This window comes from Lampris incognitus, chromosome 4 (genome assembly GCF_029633865.1).
Source record: "Lampris incognitus isolate fLamInc1 chromosome 4, fLamInc1.hap2, whole genome shotgun sequence".
Taxonomy (NCBI): domain Eukaryota; kingdom Metazoa; phylum Chordata; class Actinopteri; order Lampriformes; family Lampridae; genus Lampris; species Lampris incognitus.
In genome coordinates, this window is record NC_079214.1 from 29960825 (window position 1) to 29980323 (window position 19499).

The 19499-nt window shown below is 40.5% G+C and overlaps 1 protein-coding gene across 1 annotated transcript in view; it reads left to right on the plus strand.

Moving 5' to 3' along the window:
• ahctf1 (AT hook containing transcription factor 1) overlaps positions 1-19499 on the plus strand; it is a 127666-nt gene that overhangs the window by 52684 nt on the left and 55483 nt on the right. The window contains exons 14-23 of the mRNA XM_056278844.1: positions 898-988; positions 1330-1419; positions 4744-4884; positions 7941-8045; positions 8584-8680; positions 9051-9174; positions 9478-9534; positions 12998-13144; positions 13568-13758; positions 15040-15184. Coding sequence (XP_056134819.1) covers positions 898-988; positions 1330-1419; positions 4744-4884; positions 7941-8045; positions 8584-8680; positions 9051-9174; positions 9478-9534; positions 12998-13144; positions 13568-13758; positions 15040-15184 — 1188 coding nt within the window. The remainder of the gene's footprint in view (positions 1-897; positions 989-1329; positions 1420-4743; positions 4885-7940; positions 8046-8583; positions 8681-9050; positions 9175-9477; positions 9535-12997; positions 13145-13567; positions 13759-15039; positions 15185-19499) is intronic.

Consider the following 19499-nt stretch of genomic DNA (forward strand, 5'->3'; position numbering starts at 1 on the left):
CCTGTTTCATGCCATAAGCAATCATCAGCTGTCAGTTTATTGACAGCTTCAGCGTGTAAAATAGCGAGAGCAGCCGACACGAGTTTGAAAGAAGCTGGTGCTATGACTATCGCCTTCCTGTGGAAACGTGAGCCAGGGGAGTTATTCGACAAGAGTTCTGGCCATATGCCATTGGGTTAATCGGGTGGGATAAGGGGAAAAACTAGAAATAAATTTATTTAAAAAAACGACAAAAAAAACAAAAACAAAACCATCCGGCTTGTCCTGAGGCCATGGCATGACAACAAAAGTTGAGAAAGTTGAACTGATGGAAGATTCCTTCAGTAATGGTGGTGTAGGGTATTCAACGCTGGTGGTGGCAGAACTTTACCTCACTGCGACATTGAAATATTGAACATCCGGTGTTCCGTCCACAATCTACATGTGAACACCTTATTATTCTAACACCCTCTGCATTGTACGGTTCAGAATCAGTGTTTTAGCCAGGCAAATCTTTCCCACAGTGATAGGCATAAAACAGTTACAGCCTTATACAGTCATGGTTGAATGAAATCTTGTTTGTTTCACAGCAAATTTGGTCTTAAAATTCACTCAGGGTGGCATTAAAAAAGTCTTAAAAATTTTTGAAATTGAATCTGCTGATACCTGCAGATACTGTAGGGTGCACCAAAACTAAAGTGGCCACTGAGTGTTTAGGGTGCATATTCTATTGAAAATGGTAGCTCTGAAGAGCTCTCGTAGATTGTCCTTAGCACTTATATAATGCTTTATTGCTTTGGAAAAATTCAATTTGTTCTTGTCTACAGTCAATGTATAAATGTGACCCATCTCCTCGCTCAATTCTCCAAAATGTTTAAAACTCATTGGTTATGGATGTAACTTTGTCTTGCTGCTTAGGAGGAACAGCTAGATGCCATTTTGTCCACAGCAGTGGAGACGAGCTCTCTTGGACTCATCACTGGTTGTATCAAGCAGTGGACCGCTGAGGGTAAGGGTACATAACCACTTTCTAAACAGTCATATTACATGGTCATATACAGTCATATATTTTAAACAATCATATACATTCTAAACATTCATTACATATAGTGCAATTAATCTCAGAGACGGACGCGCTAGAAATTTTGGGCACCAAAAATATGATTATGCTAGTATACCTCTGGTAAAGGCTTTCACTCCGTTTTTGACACTGTTTTTGTCACGCCTGTACATACAAACATCACACTTAATGATAAAATGGATGGGAAGCTTCACTAATTCAATCGCATATACATGCAGCTCTCACGCCCCACAGACAGTTCTAAATCTTGTTTTCTGTCTTTTCTTTAGAGCAACCTGGCTCAGCATTGAATCTGCGCTACATCCTGGAGTGGGCCTGGAAAAAAGTAGTCCATACAAAGCAAGAATTAGATGGAATCTGTACGTCTATGTTTATTTTTCAAAAGAACCTTCAGGAGGGGGTCCGCGGTGGTGTAGCGGTCTAAGCATCGGCTTTGTGTCGATGCAGTTGCCCACTGGGGACTGGGGTTCGCGTCCCGGTCTTGTCAGATCCGACTATGGCCGGACTCGATGAAGCAGCAATCATCGGCAAACGCTGTCTTCGGGAGGGGGGCGGAGTCGGCTTGTGTTCGTCACGTGAATGCGTCTCTGGTGTGTCGGAAAAAAACAGTGGTTCGGCCTGGAGTCGCCTTGTCACGAAAGTGGGGAGGCGGTCTCCTTCGAGACTGCCGGCCGGAGAGATGCAGTTGGCGAACGCATGCAGTACGAGGGTGGGTGTTTGAATTAAAATAGGGATCGATTGGCCACTAAATTGGGAGAAAAAAGGGAAAAATCAGAAATAAATTAAAAAAAGAACCTTCAGGTTATTAAGAGTGTCCTATAGGTTAAACAATTAAAATTCTTATAACCTTATTTGACCAGAGTTTAAAACTATCATTCTAGGATCCTAAATCAATCCTCCAACTTTAAGTGGTAAACCCTTTTTTCTTTTTCTTTTTCTTATAAATTTTTGAGCTGAAAATATGCCTATATAGGCCAAGAATTTTTTACCTGATTGCCCTCATGATAAACAAAAAATCAAGACACATCACTAGGCTACTTTGAGGGAGAAAAACTTTTTTTCTTACTTCCAAAGGGAAAAACATTACAATTAATCCCTCCAAATTGCTTATTTAGTATGGGGGCATCAAAAACATGGATTAAAGTTATCCGTCACTACGACAGATTTCTGTCAATTGAATTCCAGAGAGACCATATATGAGAACAGTTCAGGGTTTACAAATGGCCTTTTCAGACAACGCGATTTACACTGCGCTCACCGCTGTGTTCACTGCACATCTAACTAGGTATTCTGGGAAGTCACGGGGGACAGAGCAAAATTGGCAGAATTTTCAAAACTTTAACGGGACTTTTAAAACTTTTAGCAGGGTAAGTTTGTCATTGTCTTTATTATCTTTTTATTTTTATATTTTATTTTATATTCATATTATATCATTTTTTAAAATTTTCTATGATCTTTCCCTCCATTTTGCCTTCTGTGCCTGGCTTCCTCATTTCCATTGGCTGCGTGGGTATTCGTCACAGTGTTCTGCGACTTTACTTGATGCTGCAAAAAGTTTTCATTGTACACACGGCTCAAGCCTTCGGAAATAATGGGTTTCAGAGCGCAGCAGTGCCGATGTTGAACAGAAAAATACTGCTGAAAGTTCTCTACTGCTGTGGAGCGAAAGGATATCGTTATTGGCCGTGATATAAGACAATATATTTTTTCTGAAACTTAAAGTTAAAAAAGTGGGTGTTGTCTTATATAAAAACAATTACGGACTAAACAATTACATGTTTATTCATAACAATAGATATTGTTTTTGAATGGAGAGAGTACCAGAGTAACTATTTTACAGAGTGTTGCATTATGGGTTGTTGTAGCCTTAATGTTGCTAGGCTAGTGAGTGTTTTTAGTCCGTTTATAATGAATCTTTCAGAGTCAGTCAGCACTGAAAGTGTTTCATTAGTACAATTTAACCGACAGGAGTTTCTGAAGGCTGCTGTAACGTGTTCTGCTGCCACAGAGTGGATATAAACTCATAACAAGTGAAAAGTTCTTAGCGTCTCATGACATCTTTACTGCAGAAATGAACCAGCGAGAAAATCTCTCAAACAGCCAAGAATTACATCTGTCACAGATGATGAGCTTAAAAAAAGATTTGTCTGAAAAATGCTGTCAGAGAAAATGATTATGCGAGAGGAGAGAGGAATGTACTCGCTACAGTAACTATCAGCTGACTAGTGACTACTGGGAAAGTGAGCTCTCTACAGACATCCAACCGAACAGAAACTTTGGCAAGCAGGCAAATGCTGTTACATTGTCAAATGGATATGGGAGTATGAGAAAATTGCAGTTCAAATCCGTTCACTATAAGTTTTGTTTTACTAATGGTATTTTGTATGGCGCAGTGCTATCACTCACAAAAATGTGAGGATTACTTTAGGACATAGCGCTTACTTCATCAATGAGTATATTTGTTTCACTTTTCTTCTTGCTGATGTCTGAGTATATTGTGAAAAACAACAACCTGTGTTGTGTTTTTATAAATATTGTAGTGATAATGGTCCAAATTGATATGAAAATGCACATTTTCACAATGCCTGAATGCCCTGACCAAACAACCCCCTGTGCCACCACAGTGCCTAAGCTCTCCAGAAGCTGGTGCTTTTAGTTTTGTTTTGTCTTTTTCTGTTAAGTGATAAGAGGCTCACTTAAAACAAAAACATCGTTTTGTTTGGTGTTATAATAAGATAAATTAAAAACATGCACTGAATATGACTATGACTTGACCTGAATCCATGCTGATCAGGATGACTGATACAAACCATAAAAAGGGACCAATTGGGATCATCTCAAATATGATTCCTGTCTTTGTATGCCTAGGTGGCTTCCTTTTCTTTGGGATATGACTAGTGGTGTATCTTCTCTTGTACGGATCTCATATCCATAGCCATTTTATTTCTATAGGAGCTTCACCGGTGAAATATCTCATTTGATATGTTAACTTATCATGTGCCTACCTTCTCATATCAGTATTTGAATTTCAACAAAAAAAAAAGAATATGACTTAGCCTGAAAAAATGTTGATGGGGATTTTTTTTTCTTTTTTGACTTTAATCCCTGCAAATACATTAAGCCTATGTCACATAGATCCAGCACATGGAGTTAAATACATTAAACCATTTTTGGTTATGATACCTCCTCACAAGACAAGTTAGGCTGTAGTGCTTGCTTCCTCTCCTCTCTGAGCACTATCCAGCTTTAAAAAAAAATGGATCAAAAGTATGCGCTGTTAGTTTGGCCACTGTATGTGGGCAAAACGTCTTGGAAGGGACAAGAGAGATGTGGAGTGGCTTAGGTAGAAATCACAGCTTTAAGAAGGATTATACACTTATGGGTGATTATGGTAACCTTATAAAAACTGAAACACATTGGTCACTATATATACTTGTGCTATTGTCATAATCTCTTTAACTGTGCTTGTCTGAGAAAATATAGATTCCCTGCAAAAATTGCTGATTTCTTTACTCTTTTTTGATTTTCTGTGTGTGTGTGTGTGTGTGTGTGTGTGTGTGTGCGTGTGCGTGCGTGCGTGCGTGCGTGCGTGCGTGCGTGTGCGCGCGCGCGCGCATGCGGGCCTGTCTGGTTTTGTATGCATGGCATGCATCTTTGTGTATTTTGGTGTGTATCTTCTCAAGGTGCGCCGTTATTTGACAGCTCATCTAACTTCACGGACCCCCAGACCCTTCAGCTGCTGCAGCACAGCCAGAGACTGCTTAGTAATCTCAGCACCATCTTTCACTGCCTGCTGAGTGAGGCCCAAGAGCTTACACAGAAAGGTATATATACACACGTACACTACATTCCTCTCTGCTCAGCAGAGGAGATGCAGCTCACACACAAGCACACTCTCCAGATTTCCATATCCGTTTGTAATAACTTGAAATGGGAAACTGTCCTAAGTTTTTTTTTGGATAAAATCACAGTATTTTGCTGTGTTGATAAGCATATCTATACAGTAATAAATGTAATATGTAAAGGTATTGTCCTTTATTTTATTAACTGTATTTAAAGTCCCAGATTTGTCCCATGTGCACAAAACTCAGATCTTCGGGTATTTATAGTGCATCCGGAAAGTATTCACACCCCTTCACTTTTCCCACATTTTGTTATGTTACAGCCTTATTCCAAAATGGATTAAATTCCTTTTTTTTTTCTCTCATCAATCTACATACAATACCCCATAATGACAAAGCAAAAAAGGTTTTGTAGAAATTTTTGCAAATTTATTAAAAATAAAAAAAACTGAGATGTTGCATGTACATAAGTATTCACACCCTTCACTCTGTACTTGGTTGAGGCACCCTTGGCAACGATTACAGCCTCCAGTCTACTTGGGTATGAAGCTACAAGCTTGGCACACCTATATTTGGGGTATTTCTCCCATTCTTCTCTGCAGATCCTCTCGAGCTCTGTAAGGTTAGATGGGGAGCGTCGCTGCACAGCTATTTTCAGGTCTTTCCAGATATGTTCAAGTCTGGGCTCTGGCTGGGCCACTCAAGGACATTCACAGACTTGTCCCGAGCCACTCCTTCGTTGTCTTGGCTGTGTGCTTAGGGTCGTTATCATGTTTAAAGGTAAACCTTCGCCCCAGTCTGAGGTACTGAGCGCTCTGGAGCAGGTTTTCATCAAGGATCTCTCTGTACTTTGCTCCATTCATCTTTCCCTCGATCCTGACTAGTCTCCCAGTTCCTGCTGCTGAAGAACATCCCCACAGCATGATGCTGCCACCACCATGCTTCACTACAGGGATGGTATTAGCAAGGTGATGAGAGGTGCCTGTTTTCCTCCAGACGTGACGTTTGGCATTCAGGCCAAAGAGTTCAATCTTGGTTCCATCAGACCAGAGAATCTTGTTTCTCATGGTCTGAGGGTCCTTTAGCTGCTTTCTGGCAAAATCCAAGCGCTCTGTCATGTGCCTTTTACTGAGCAGAGGCTTCCGTCTGGCCACTCTACCATAAAGGCCTGATTGGTGGAGTGCTGCAGAGATGGTTGTCCTTCTGGAAGGTTCTCCCATCTCCACAGAGGAACGCTGGAGCTCTGTCAGAGTGACCATCGGGTTCTTGGTCACCTCCCTGACCAAGGCCCTTCTCCCCCGATTGCTCAGTTTGGCTGGGCAGCCAGCTCTAGGAAGAGTCCTGGTGGATCCAAACTTCTTCCATTTAGGGATGATGGAGACCACTGTGCTCTTCGGGACGTTCAAAGCTGTAGACATTTTTTTGTACCCTTCCCCAGAGCTGTGCCTCGATACAATCCTGTCTCGGAGGTCCACAGACAATTCCTTTGACTTCATGGCTTGGTTTCTGCTCTGACATGCACTGTCAACAGTGGGACCTTATATAGACAGGTGTGTGCCATTCCAAATAATGTCCAATCAGTTGAAAATACTACAGGTGGACTCCAGTCAAGATGTAGAAACATCTCAAGGATGATCAGTGGAAACAGGATGAACCTGAGCTCAATTTTGAGTGTCATAACAAATTGTGTGAATATTTATGTACATGCAATATTTCAGTTTTTTATTTTTAATAAATTTGCAAAAATTTCTACAAGACCCTTTTCACTTTGTCATTATGGGGTATTGTGTAGATTGATGAGAAAAAAAAGGAATTTAATACATTTTGGAATAAGGCTGTAACATAACAAAATGTGGAGAAAGTGAAAGGGTGTGAATACTTTCCAGATGCAATGTATATGCCTGTTAATGATCATTTCTCCTTTGGCAAGATAATCGGCCTCTCAGGCAGTTGTTTTGTATTACGCTGCTGACTAGAAAGTTTAATCATTATAGAAGTGTGCCTTGTACCTGGGCAACAAAAATCTGCATCAAAATGTGCACTTTTGTATTGAAACACAATGGCAGAGATCTCAGGTAATGATTGACCTTGTAGCTGGTATTTTTAAATGCAGGAATAGCCATCAGTGCTACTCTTAGACATTTGAATGTTCATTTATTTACTCTTTTATTGTCTTATCAAAGAATTGCTAGTTTTATCAAAGTTTTTACTGTACCAGGCAGGTGGGCAAACAGTGTTGTATAATTGGACAGTTGCCAGCGCCATTGTTATGAATTGAATATTTTGGTATGGACAGGGAATGGCTACTGCCAACACAAATTAATTTTAATGATGGCAGTTTGAATGCTCACAGCTACTTTAATAAGATCCTTAATTCTGTTGTCATTTAATTTATCAGCTGTCATCTCACATTTCAGTGTGATAATGCACATCTTCATATGTATGTCATAGATCTCTACATGATTTGGCAAGGCTGAGAATCTTTCATGGGCTGCATACTCACTAGCTGTTACTGATTGTTGGGATGATGTTGAGTGATGTGGTGTTGGCATATATGACAGCGTGCTGCAGTCCCCATCATTATCCAGAAACTACATAAAGAGCAGTGGGACAACATTCCATCGGTCACCAGGTCAACAGCCTAAGGAAAAGATGGAATGAGTTGAGGCATATGGTGGCCACTGTGGACACTAAAATTGTTTTCTGATCCATTCCCAGTTTTACTTTGGTTGTTTGTTTGATATCTCTAACATATGCATAACTCTCCCCAGTAATGTGAAACCCATGAATTGTCTTAAATTGGTTTGAATAGAGTTGAGTTTTTGTTTTTAATATTAACATTAATTTAAAATCTTTAAAATTTTCATATTTATCTTGTTATTCAGTGTAGCTACCAGTAATATGTGTACCTGTAAATGTGCCATCTGTGCTTATTGTATTATGTTGCATTTTATTCATGTCTAACCATTAACTAGTTCCCGTTTGGTTTACCAGTTTATGGCTATTGACTGATTGTTGACATGTTTTGTGTTGTGTAGGTCTGGTGGGTCTGATGAACAAGAACCTGGTTTCCAGTCTGGTCTCTCAGTATGCTCAGGTGGTTCTCTGGTTTTGTCGTACCGGCCTCCTACCTGAAGGATCAGGTAAAGTTGCACCATCAAAATTGGTTTTTCATGCCTTACCACTTTACAGCGATTTTTCAAGTATATGCAAATTGGCTGGCCATGTCCCCACGTGACATAAGTACCACTATGTTTTAGTGAGAAAGGGTCTAGCAATGTAAGTCTACTCTTTGAGTTCTCATTGCCCCTGCCTTAGGTATCTTTTGCTCTCGTTTTTCAGCCAAGAATATAAGGCTTAACTTTCAAATTGCTTAATCTCAAGTTTAGAAGAACCAATTCTGAAACTTAATTTCTGTTGTGGTGGTGCCATTGTAATCCAGCATATGTGCCTTTTTTTGTTTTTACTCATATTTTATTCAAATTGTATATCACATTAAGATGAGGAAAAAGACATGAGTGCTTTTTTTGTTTTTTACCTGGGTTTCAGACATGGGAGATAGATGAAAAAGTAATTGTACGAAAGACAAGTTAAGATCTATGAATCATTTTATAATATGATTGATGACCATTCTCCTAATAACTGGTATCTTGTTGTGGATTTTATTTCTCTCTTTACCAGATGAGGATGCGCTTCAGATCTCCAAGCCTTTCTACAGTCACTCCGTTATTAGCAACTACTACACCATCCGTAGAGAAGAGCTCACCAGGCTGGCAAAGTTAGTTAGTGACATTTCTTTGAGTACACGATGCCACAAACTCAAACATTTGTTGTTTTACAAAATACTGATGTAACAGAATACATAATTTCTGTCATGGAAATATTTGGTGGTTATCCCAAAAAAGATTCGGTACAAACAATGGTTACAAAAGACCTAAGAGAATGTTGAGGATGTCGTAACCAGTGGAAATTTTTTTTCCATTTGCAGTTTTCAAATCAGTGCATGCTCTCTTTAAAATATACATAGTACTATTACAGATGTAGTTGTATGTATATATGATTTGCAAAGACCAAAATTGCTTGGCTTTAGTGAAACACATAAATGTCCAAACATTTAATGAACATATACAATACTTTTTGTTCTTTAGAGGGAAGTGGTGCACAGACTGTCTTATGATTGATGGCTTAGTGGGCCAATGTGGTGAGCGTTTGGTCCACCTGTGGAAAAGGGATGAAGGTGGGACAGGGGAATACCCACCATCTACATTACATGTGAGTTGAGAGGTAGCTAAGGGGAGAAATGGGGCCCTAAGCAATGGGGCATGATATAGTTTCCTAAATTAGATTAATCATGGGGGGGGGGCATCAACACATCTTATCAGTGGGTTCGAAATTCCTAGCAGCACCTTTCTGTGTAAGCATTTGATTTATCTTCTAATTATTGATAGTCTGCAAAAGATCATTAATAAATAGATGAATGAGAGTGTTAGTCTCATTTTAAAATAATGTTCATGCTTATGTTTTCAGAAAGTGGTGTGGAATATATTTTAATGATATCGTGTCTTTGATCCACAGGCCTTACTGGACATTTATCTGCTAGAGAATGTTGATGAAACTGCCAAACATGCCATTGTATCCTTGAAAATGACACCCATTTAAGAAAAACGGTGTACGTGATCTTGAAAATTATAACTGCTTAATGTGTGCTTGCTGGTCAAGGAGGAGCTCCCAGAAGACAGACAATGTGTTTTGAGGGTAGACAGCTTTCACTAATCAATCATTCAACAGTATTCTGGATGAACTATATAAGCAAACTTTCAGTTAAATCAGTGCTCATGTCACAGAAAAATAATTGTGCAGTTCCTAATGCCGTATTTCATCCATCCATTCATCCAAGCCGCTTATCCCAGTCGGGGTTGTGGGATACTGGAGCCTATCCCAGCAGTCATTGGGTGGCAGGCGGGGAGACACCCTGGACAGGCCGCCAGTCCATCACGGACAACAAATTATGCATTTAAAAAAAAAAAACAAGAACTTCACTCAATTTTCTGTTTATGTTTGTATGTATTAATCAGTGATCTAGTAAATGTAAATTGTGTATAACTTGCTAATAAGTGAGCTGCATTTGCCATTATTGCATATCGATTACTACAAATAACATCTGCCTACTGGCGAGATCCCCAGCACATGTGCATTCTGATTGCTCAAGTTGTTGAATGCTGGGCACACTAGAAAATATCTACTCATATATTTTCGTAATGTGTGTGTGGTGTTAGTGTGTGTGTGTGTGTGTGTGTGTGTGTGTGTGTGTGTGTGTGTGTGTGTGTGTTAGTTAGTGTAGATAGCGGGACCGAAAACTAAAGCATTTATGATCCTAATTCTTTTCGGAGGTGGTAGGTTTTGTCTCAGAGAGTAAGGGAAAAATCCCAGAAAATTAAAATTATGCATAATTGTGCATAAATATGCATTTTTTTTTAAAAATGGCTAAAAACCACTTTTCTCTGCATTTCAGATGATTCTGAGCATTTTTTTTTTTTCACCTAAAAATTTTTTCTGGGGACCCCCCCCCCCCCTTAACCTGGAAAATGTGACCCTCTCCCCCTTTAATGTTATTGTGTATGCAATGTCATGTATGTGAAATATGCTTGGTTGGAACAACTATTGGCCTCAAAGAGGCAGTTAGGGCACAGTTAGTGACAGGTAGCAAGCGATTAAAATGCTCTGCTGTGATTGGCTGTGGGCATGTCAGGTGATATGTTATGTGGCCTGCTATTGGTTGCTGTGAACGTCATGTGATGTTTACGCTGCACAGTGTAGGGTGTTTTGGGCTCAGTGTTCAATGCACATTTCGTTAGCACACGTTTAATAGCTTTTGTAAAGTTTTTGAATATTGTGTTCCCGGTGGTGAGTACATAGTACTTTAAAGAGTTGTTTTACAAATATAGTCATTGAGTGCATTAACTTTTGATAAGTTTAATAACCTTTGGGTTGAATGCCAAGGGCCCCACCAGTTCGGGGTTTCCACCCCCACTTGAAGTGGGGTACCTAGCGGGTTTCTACTTGTCACTCATATATTTTCGTAATGTGTGTGTGTGTGGTGTTAGTGTGTGTGTGTGTGTGTGTTAGTTAGTTAGTTAGTTAGTTAGTGTAGATAGCGGGACCGAAAACTAAAGCATTTATGATCCTAATTCTTTTTGGAGATGGTAGGTATTGTCTCAGAGAGTAAGGGAAAAATCCCAGAAAATTAAAATTATGCTTAATTATGCATAAATGTGCATTTTTCTAAAAATGACTAAAAACCACTTTTCTCGGCATTTCAGATGATTCTGAGCATCTTTGATTTTTTCACCTATATAAAAAAATTTCTGGGACTTATGACATGTTTTGGCATTATGCAAAATATATGCATTTTTGCAAAAATGCACTTATGATCCTAATTTTTTTTGGTGGTAGGTATTGTTCCAGAGAGGACCAGAAAAATACCAGAACATTAAAATATAATTATGCAAAATATGCATTTTCTAAAAATGGCTAAAAACCACTTTTCTCGGCATTTCAGATGATTCTGAGCATTTGGGGGGACGGAGTTGGAGTGGGGGCCACTTTTCTCGGCATTTCAGCTGATTCTGAGCATTTGGGGGAAGGGAGTTGGAATGGGGGGGGTTTAGGGGCAGGGGGAAGGCAGTTAGCTGGCAGGATGAAGAGGGACATTTAGACGGGTGGATAACCAAACCGCTACATTGTAGCGGGGTTCTTCTAGTATATATATATAAAAAGACTTAACTCAGCTTACATTGAATACACATTGCAGCACTACACAAATGATGACATATTTCATATATTCCAACTCTGACATTTGTAGTCATACCCAAGCCCTTGAGCGATGCAGAGTTTGCAGTGTCCTGGGTGGGGAGCTGGTAAGGTGTGTACTGTGTACTGCCATTGGAATTAAGGACTCCTACAGGTGAACATGTCGTATTTCAGAAACCAAAAATTGCGACATTGAATTCACGTAACTGGAGAATATGTAATACAGACAACAGCCAGGTACCGAAACTCATTACTTAAGGGATACCAACTGAATAACGTTGCATGCACCGTGCACTATCTGACATATGTATGCAAATGGAATAAGCTGATTAATTAACTGTCGTAAGTCTATTCTATCACTGTCAAAATGTGTGTAGAATACACTTCTGTGAATAACCCTAGTTACACATAGGCAATTTCTCTTGGAAAGCAGTGAACAGCTAGATCTAAAATTCAGTTTAAAGAAATTAGCCTGCTCCCCAACAAAGAATATGGCTGATTTAGAAATGTAATTCATTAAAATGTATACTGCAAGTTTTTTTTCTCAATGTTCAGCGTGTTTTTTTTAGTTCATGTCGTAAATTGCTCGCAGTAGCCGCATGGTTGATTCTGCCACACAAATTCATTTATTCCATTCTTTCGTTGCTGATAGAGCAGTTTAATTGTTTTTGTAGATATTGAAGATTATTGGTGATGCAGTTTTGTCTGAATATTGTACAGACTGTAAGAATTGATTTGCTAATTCTGCAGTGAGTCCATCTGTGAACACTACAGCCCAAGCTACAAATAACCGATAAAGTTTACAACCTAGATTTCCAGGGAAGACCCGGAAAGAGGGATTATACTCCCGGGTTTGAAAATGGGCAAATTTTTGGGTAATATGCTGATTACTAGTTAGCATTCAAATTTGGATTATCAGCTTTTTTCTCCTTTAAAACTGTAACAGTGCAAATGACACCAGTGTTGACCATGGGACCTAATGCCAAATGTAACATCACAACCACTATCGTTATAGTACTGGTTTTGAATTCCAATTACTGGTATTGGTATTGGTACTGAAAAAATTTAAAAGTTGCCCAGCAGATACACAACAGAAACTTCAACAAGGTCAAAATGTAGAGAAATAATGAGTATGCATGCTATCCAGTCTTTGATCAAACATTTTCATATCAGATTTTCTTCCAACCTTGTTCTGATTTTGTTCATGGGGATGCAAAGAGCAAAAGCTTGCTGGGACAATAATGAAATCAAACTTGTATATATGAGCCTTAACCTACGCCCACAGGTTATTTACCTGTTGTTAGACATCATGTATTCCTTCCCCAATAAAGGAGGAGCATCAGTGGAGTCTTTCCCCACGGCCTTTGCCATTCCTATCGGGCTGGTTAAATTGGTACAGGGCCTTTGGCTACTGGATCACCATGACCACCAGGTACACATTCTCAAACACACTCATACACTTAACACCCACATCAAAAGAAGTGTAAGCATTGATAGAATAGTAGTTCATAAATTCCTACTGTTCTCTAACCGTGCTATTTTTTGTTCCAGAAATGGGGGGGGGGCATGTTAAAACAGTAGCTTTCAGCCCCACCATTACTTTACTTTCATTTTACCTCAGGTCAAAATGAGGATGCACTGAGGAAGTCAGTGCAACTGCTGTGCTTGATTTATACATAAACATTTACACCTTAAGGGTTTATTTACATTTACCATTTTGTATTTATCTGTTTCAAGTATCACTGTTCTGCATTGCAGAAAATTATTTCCTGTTCCATTCTTTATACATTATCTATGATATGAGACAAGTTTCTTAACACATACATGGGTTTTGATTTCCCTTTTCCCTGATTAGAGTTCAGTGGAGCTGCTTCTGCACCCAGCTACCTCTCGGTGTCACTTTGCGTGGCAGCATGAGCGCATCCTCCAGGCACTGATGTGCCAGGGCCAGCACACTGTGGCATTGCGATATTTCCATGTCACAAAGCCCCCTGTCTCCTCCACCTCCCAGGCCAAACTATGCCTCTCTGTACTGCTGCACAACAGGTAGGGAGGAACTTTGTGTGTATGAGTGCATTTCCATGCATTTATGAGTAAGACTTTGTACCATGATGTTAAAGTGGCTATCATTGCTATTTACAGTGTATCCGGAAAGTATTCACACCCCTTCACTTTCCCCACATTTTGTTATGTTACAGCCTTATTCTACACTCACATTTTACCATGTCTCTCTGGTGCACTTACATGTATACAAAAGAGCACCATTTTTGTCATGGTGTTAACAAAATTAAAGTGGTTAACCTTAATTTATTCAATAGGGTTATGCTACCATTTTAACTAGCATCCCGGCTAGGGTTCTAGCTAGCATCCCGGCTAGGGTTCTAGCTAGCAACCCGGCTAGGGTTCTAGCTAGCATCCCGGCTAGGGTTCTAGCTAGCATCCCGGCTAGGGTTCTAGCTAGCATTTTTGGTAGCGACAGCTAGCCCTGTAGCTAAAAAAAGTCGCGATGCTAGCTACAGCTAGCCGGCTAGCTGTAGCTAGCGGATGGCCTTATAGATTGATGAGAAAAAAAGGAATTTAATCCATTTTGGAATAAGGCTGTAACATAACAAAATGTGGGAAAAGTGAAAGGGTGTGAATACTTTCCGGATGCACTGTATGTTTAAAATGCCATATTTGTTCCCCGCTGCCTCTTTGGAACAACTGCCATTCAATGCACTTGGTTTTTGTAATTGCCCCCTTCTTTTTGCTGTTTTTCACCCGTCAAGTATTCAGATTTATTGGTGCCCACAGGAAATATGTCAAGTCAGCCACAAAAAGAGTGGAAGCAAGTGAATAACAGAGTTGTGTGTGGAATGTGGTGGAGAAAGAAATGGGCACTAAACTACAAAATGAAACATGATATTCTATGTAATTAATTTTTAATTGAATGTTTGAAATGGATTGATGTGTTGCTCAATATTACCGTGTCAGATGACATTATTGATCGGTCTCCTTTCTTCAAAATATGCATGCTACTGATAGATCTTGCCAGTGTTTCACAAATGTCTGCAACTGTCAGAAATTCTGACCTGCACATGAACTCTTTCTGCGCAGTCAGAATTGCATCCATTTTGAAATGGAACACTGGGATTTGCGTTATAAAAACAAACTATTGAATAAATTAAGGTTAACCACTTTAATTTTGTTAACACCATGACAAAAATGGTGCTCTTTTGTATACATGTAAGTGCACCAGAGAGACATGGTAAAATGTGAGTGTAGAACTTACTCTTGCAAATTATGGCTCAACCTCATCATAGTAAACCATGGTCACCTTTCCTTCAGGTGTCTTGTAGAAGCATGGTCCTTGCTGCGACAGCATTCAAGCCGCCTCAACATGGATGAGCTGCTGGGCTTTCTTTACGAGAGCTGCCAGGAGCTGGGCCTCATCAAGGATTTGTTAAAACTTCCTCTGGGCCTTGGTGAACAGGTAGATGGTGATGAGACAGATTAATGCATAGAAAGCTATACAAAATTTGGACGCTGATAAACAGCGTATTCATATAAACTCAGTGGCCACGTTATTGGGAACACCTATCTAGTACAAGGTAGTACCCCCTTTTGACTCTAGAACAACCTGAATTCTTCATGACATGGCTTCAACAAGGTGCTGGGAAAATTCTTTAGGGAATTTGGTCGATGCTGGCTAGCAAAGTAGTATCATGCAGTGCCTGCAAATTTGTTGGCCTCACAATCATACTGCAAACCTCCAATTCCACTTCATCCCAAAGCTGCAACATTTCATTGTCTCAATCTAATATTTGACTTAACAACTTCAGATAGTGAACAGTTGAACCTCTTGCCTATGTCTACTTGCTTTTTATATATCGAGTCACTGCCACATGATTTTTAATATCTGGCTATTCAAATTAATGAGCCAATGTACAAACCTAAGTGGCCACTGAGTGTATATTTGTGGGTGATGGACCTTGCCTGTCATTTCTTTACCATTTGTTGGACAGTTTTGAAGGGTATATGTATAGGCTGTATCCCTTTTAAATATGGTCTCTTTTAAGGCTAGTTCCCAACTAAAGATTAGATTCTTTGCTAAAACGTGAGTCAAAAATGCTGACAAATTATATCATTACAGTCATTTAGCCGACGCTTTTATCCAAAGCGTCAAACTCTTAGGTTTCTCATTTTTACTGAAGACATACATTAGCCAATAATATTAACAGTGATTGCGTTACCACAACAATATTGGCTTGCTGTTTTTGACCCAAATTAATGTATTCATAGTTGTCTGAAGATATCACTTTATGTGGCCCAAGTTTCATTCTTCATTCAGTAATGTGCCTTGATGGCTCTGCCACCACCAAACAACTTTTTTTGCAAACACTATTGACTACACTCTTGAGTTCTATGAATTATGGTCATTTTGTAAGACAATTCTGGTGCTTGTGAGCATGACATTGTTTCATGAACACTATATTAAAGGGTATCACAGAAAGTTGAATCAGTTCATCTGGACACAATGTTTATTGGGAGAAATGTTTCATCATTCATCTAAGTGACTTCTTCAGTCTCAACTGACTGCAGGTATCCCCACCCTTACAAACTACACAGTGGCATAATGACCAAAAACAACGATCGGAGTCATATGCATATTGGCGTGACCATTAACTAGAGTTACGATGGCCATGTGTACTATTCAGAGGATTGGGGAATAGTTGCAATCACAGCAATGTAAGATGGCAACAGATGTATTCTCAGCCCCCCCCCCCCCAGTTCAGGAATGGTCGTTCCCTGTTCACATAGATAGCATCTTTGACTCCCCGTTCAATATTAAAGGATAAGTCCAGCAATTTTAAACCTGGGCCCTATTTTCCATCATTTGGGGTCTAAATGACAAATAGGGACAAACATTTTTGGAACTGGTCCAATATTGAGTGAGAACGCTTCAGCCAGCAGTCGCGAAACGGGCTGCATGGTAATTCTGGGTGGCAATGGTGCCCATCAAAGTACATCCACTAAAAGTGGTTGTTTTTGCTACTGACAGGCTCATATTGTTATTGCAAGTGTCTGACAACATTATGGAAAGGATCCCTACAGAGATAAACCCTTTTCTTTACATTTCATTTCTTCCCATCTCTGTTATAACTAGGGCCGTCAAAATTGGCCAAAAATTATATTTGATTATTCCTTCCAGAAAAAACACATAGGTTCTAACCCATTCGAATATATTTTTGCTCATTATGCCCATAAGAGGGCAAACCAATACGAGAGACATAACTACTTCTATATACACTGCTCAAAAAAATAAAGGAAACACCTAAAAACACAATATAGACCTCGATGAATGAAATATTTCAGCTGAAAATCTTTATTTATTAGACAGAGGAATGTGTTTAGAGCAAAATAACCTAAGAATGATCAATGGAAATCAAAATCGTTAGCCCATTAAGGTCTGGATTCAGAATCATACTCAAAATCAAAGTGGAAAATGAGAACATAGGCTGATCCAACTTCTGTGGAAATTCTTCAAGGCGATTCAAAATGAGGCTCAGTAGTGTGTGTGTGGCCTCCACGTGCCTGTATGCACTCCCTACAACGTCTGGGCATGCTCCTGATGAGACGACGGATGGTCTCCTGAGGGATCTCCTCCCAGACCTGGATCAGGGCATCGGTCAACTCCTGGACAGTTTGTGGTGCGACATCGCGTTGGCGGATGGTACGAGACATGATGTCCCAGAGGTGCTCGATTGGATTCAGGTCTGGGGAACGTGCAGGCCAGTCCATAGCATCAATGCCCTCGACATACAGGAACTGCTGACACACTCTGGCCACATGAGGACGAGCATTGTCATGCATGAGCAGGAACCCAGGGCCCACTGCACCAGCATATGGTCTGACAATGGGTCTGAGGATCTCATCCCGGTACCTAATGGCAGTCATGGTACCTCTGGCTAGCACGTAGAGGTCTGTGCGGCCCTCCAAGGATATGCCTCCCCAGACCATCACTGACCCACCGCCAAACCGGTCATGCTGGAGGATGTTGCAGGCAGCAGAACGTTCTCCACAGCGTCTCCAGACTCTCTCACGTCTGTCACATGTGTTCAGTGTGGACCTGCTCTCATCTGTGAAGAGCACAGGGCGCCAATGGCGAATCTGCCAACCAAGATGTTCTCTGGCAAAGGTCAATCGGGCTGCATGGTGTTGGGCTGTGAGCACAGGCCCCAATTGTGGACGTCGGGCCCTCATACCATCCTCATGCATTCTGTTTCTCACTGTTTGAGCAGAAACCTGCATATTAGTGGCCTGTTGAAGGTCGTTTTGTAGGGCTCCGGCAGTGCTCCTCCTGTTCCTCCTTGCACAAAGGACCAGATAGCGGTCCTGCTGCGGGGTTGTTGTCCTCCTGCGGCCCCCTCCACGTCTCCTGGTGTACTGGCCTGTCTCCTGGTACCTCCTCCATGCTCTGGACACTGTGCATGGAGACACATCAAATCTTCTTGCCACAGCACGCATTGATGTGCCATCCTGGATGAGCTGCACTACCTGAGCAACTTCTGTAGGTTGCAGATACCGCCTCATGCCACCTCTAGTGGTGAGGGCACTAGCAAAATGAAAAACTAACCAAAGATTGGCCAGAAAAGATGAGGACAGGCAAATGGTCTGTGGCCACCACCTGCAAGTCCATTCCTTTTATCGGGGTTGTCTTGCAAATTGTCTAATTTCCACCTGGTGGAAATTGGACAATTTACCAACAGGTGAAATTGATTCACAAATCAGTGTTGCTTCCTAACTGGACAGGTTGATATCTCAAAAGTGTGATTGACTTGGAGCTACATTGCATTGCTTATGTGTTCCCTTTATTTTTTTGAGCAGTGTATATTTATTTCAATGTAAACATGTCTTTTAAAAGACCTACATAAAAAAATTAAATAATGTCCTTACCGTAAAACTTCATTTAAAGACCATAGGCCTCTTTCTCTCTGTCTCTCTCTCTCTCTCGAGTGAGAAATGAGAACGTGCTATCTATCGGAGTGAAATTAATGATTCATAGTTGATGTTTTATTCGGTTGCCTAATCTTTATGTAGCAGGGAAGGAGCCCCGCTATGTAGGGGTGTAGCCCCGCTACTATGTAGGAGTGTGATTAGTATAGGCCTGCCCCGGACGTCTAGAAGAACGCCAGATCTAGGTCTGCGCCCTCAGTACAATTAGCCCCAGTACCTACCGACAGTAATACCCCTTTCACACTGACCAATAAACCTGCTAACATCCGCCTTTGGTGGTCATTGTTACATTGACCAAAGGCAGATGTTAGCAAGTTTTTTGGCTAGTGTGAAAGGGGTGTTAGTGTGTTTTACCTATCTGGCTTGGCTCCCTGATCCTATATGAGCCAACACAGGTATGGCAAGGTGGGCTTCGGGATGTTTGTCTTATCGGCACGGTGGTGAGCTCCTGACATAAACCTTAGGTTATCACCATCCCTCCCCGCCCTATACCTAGGTGTGCCCCTACTCCATGGCAGTAGCAACTACACAAAATTTATACACAGACCATAAACCTAACACAGGTGAAACACGTTATTGTAACAAAAAATAGTTTGACAGTTGACAAAATTACCTACTTTCACTAAATCGAACAAAATTGAAAAGAATATGAAAACAGCCCCTCAAGTGTCCAATACTAAATTCAATTTGTTTGTGTTTTTACACACACAGTTCTTCACGATCTTCTCAGCAGGACTCCGCTCATAAGTATAAATCAGTCTTGGCTGTGATGGTGGTCTTCCTTCGAATTC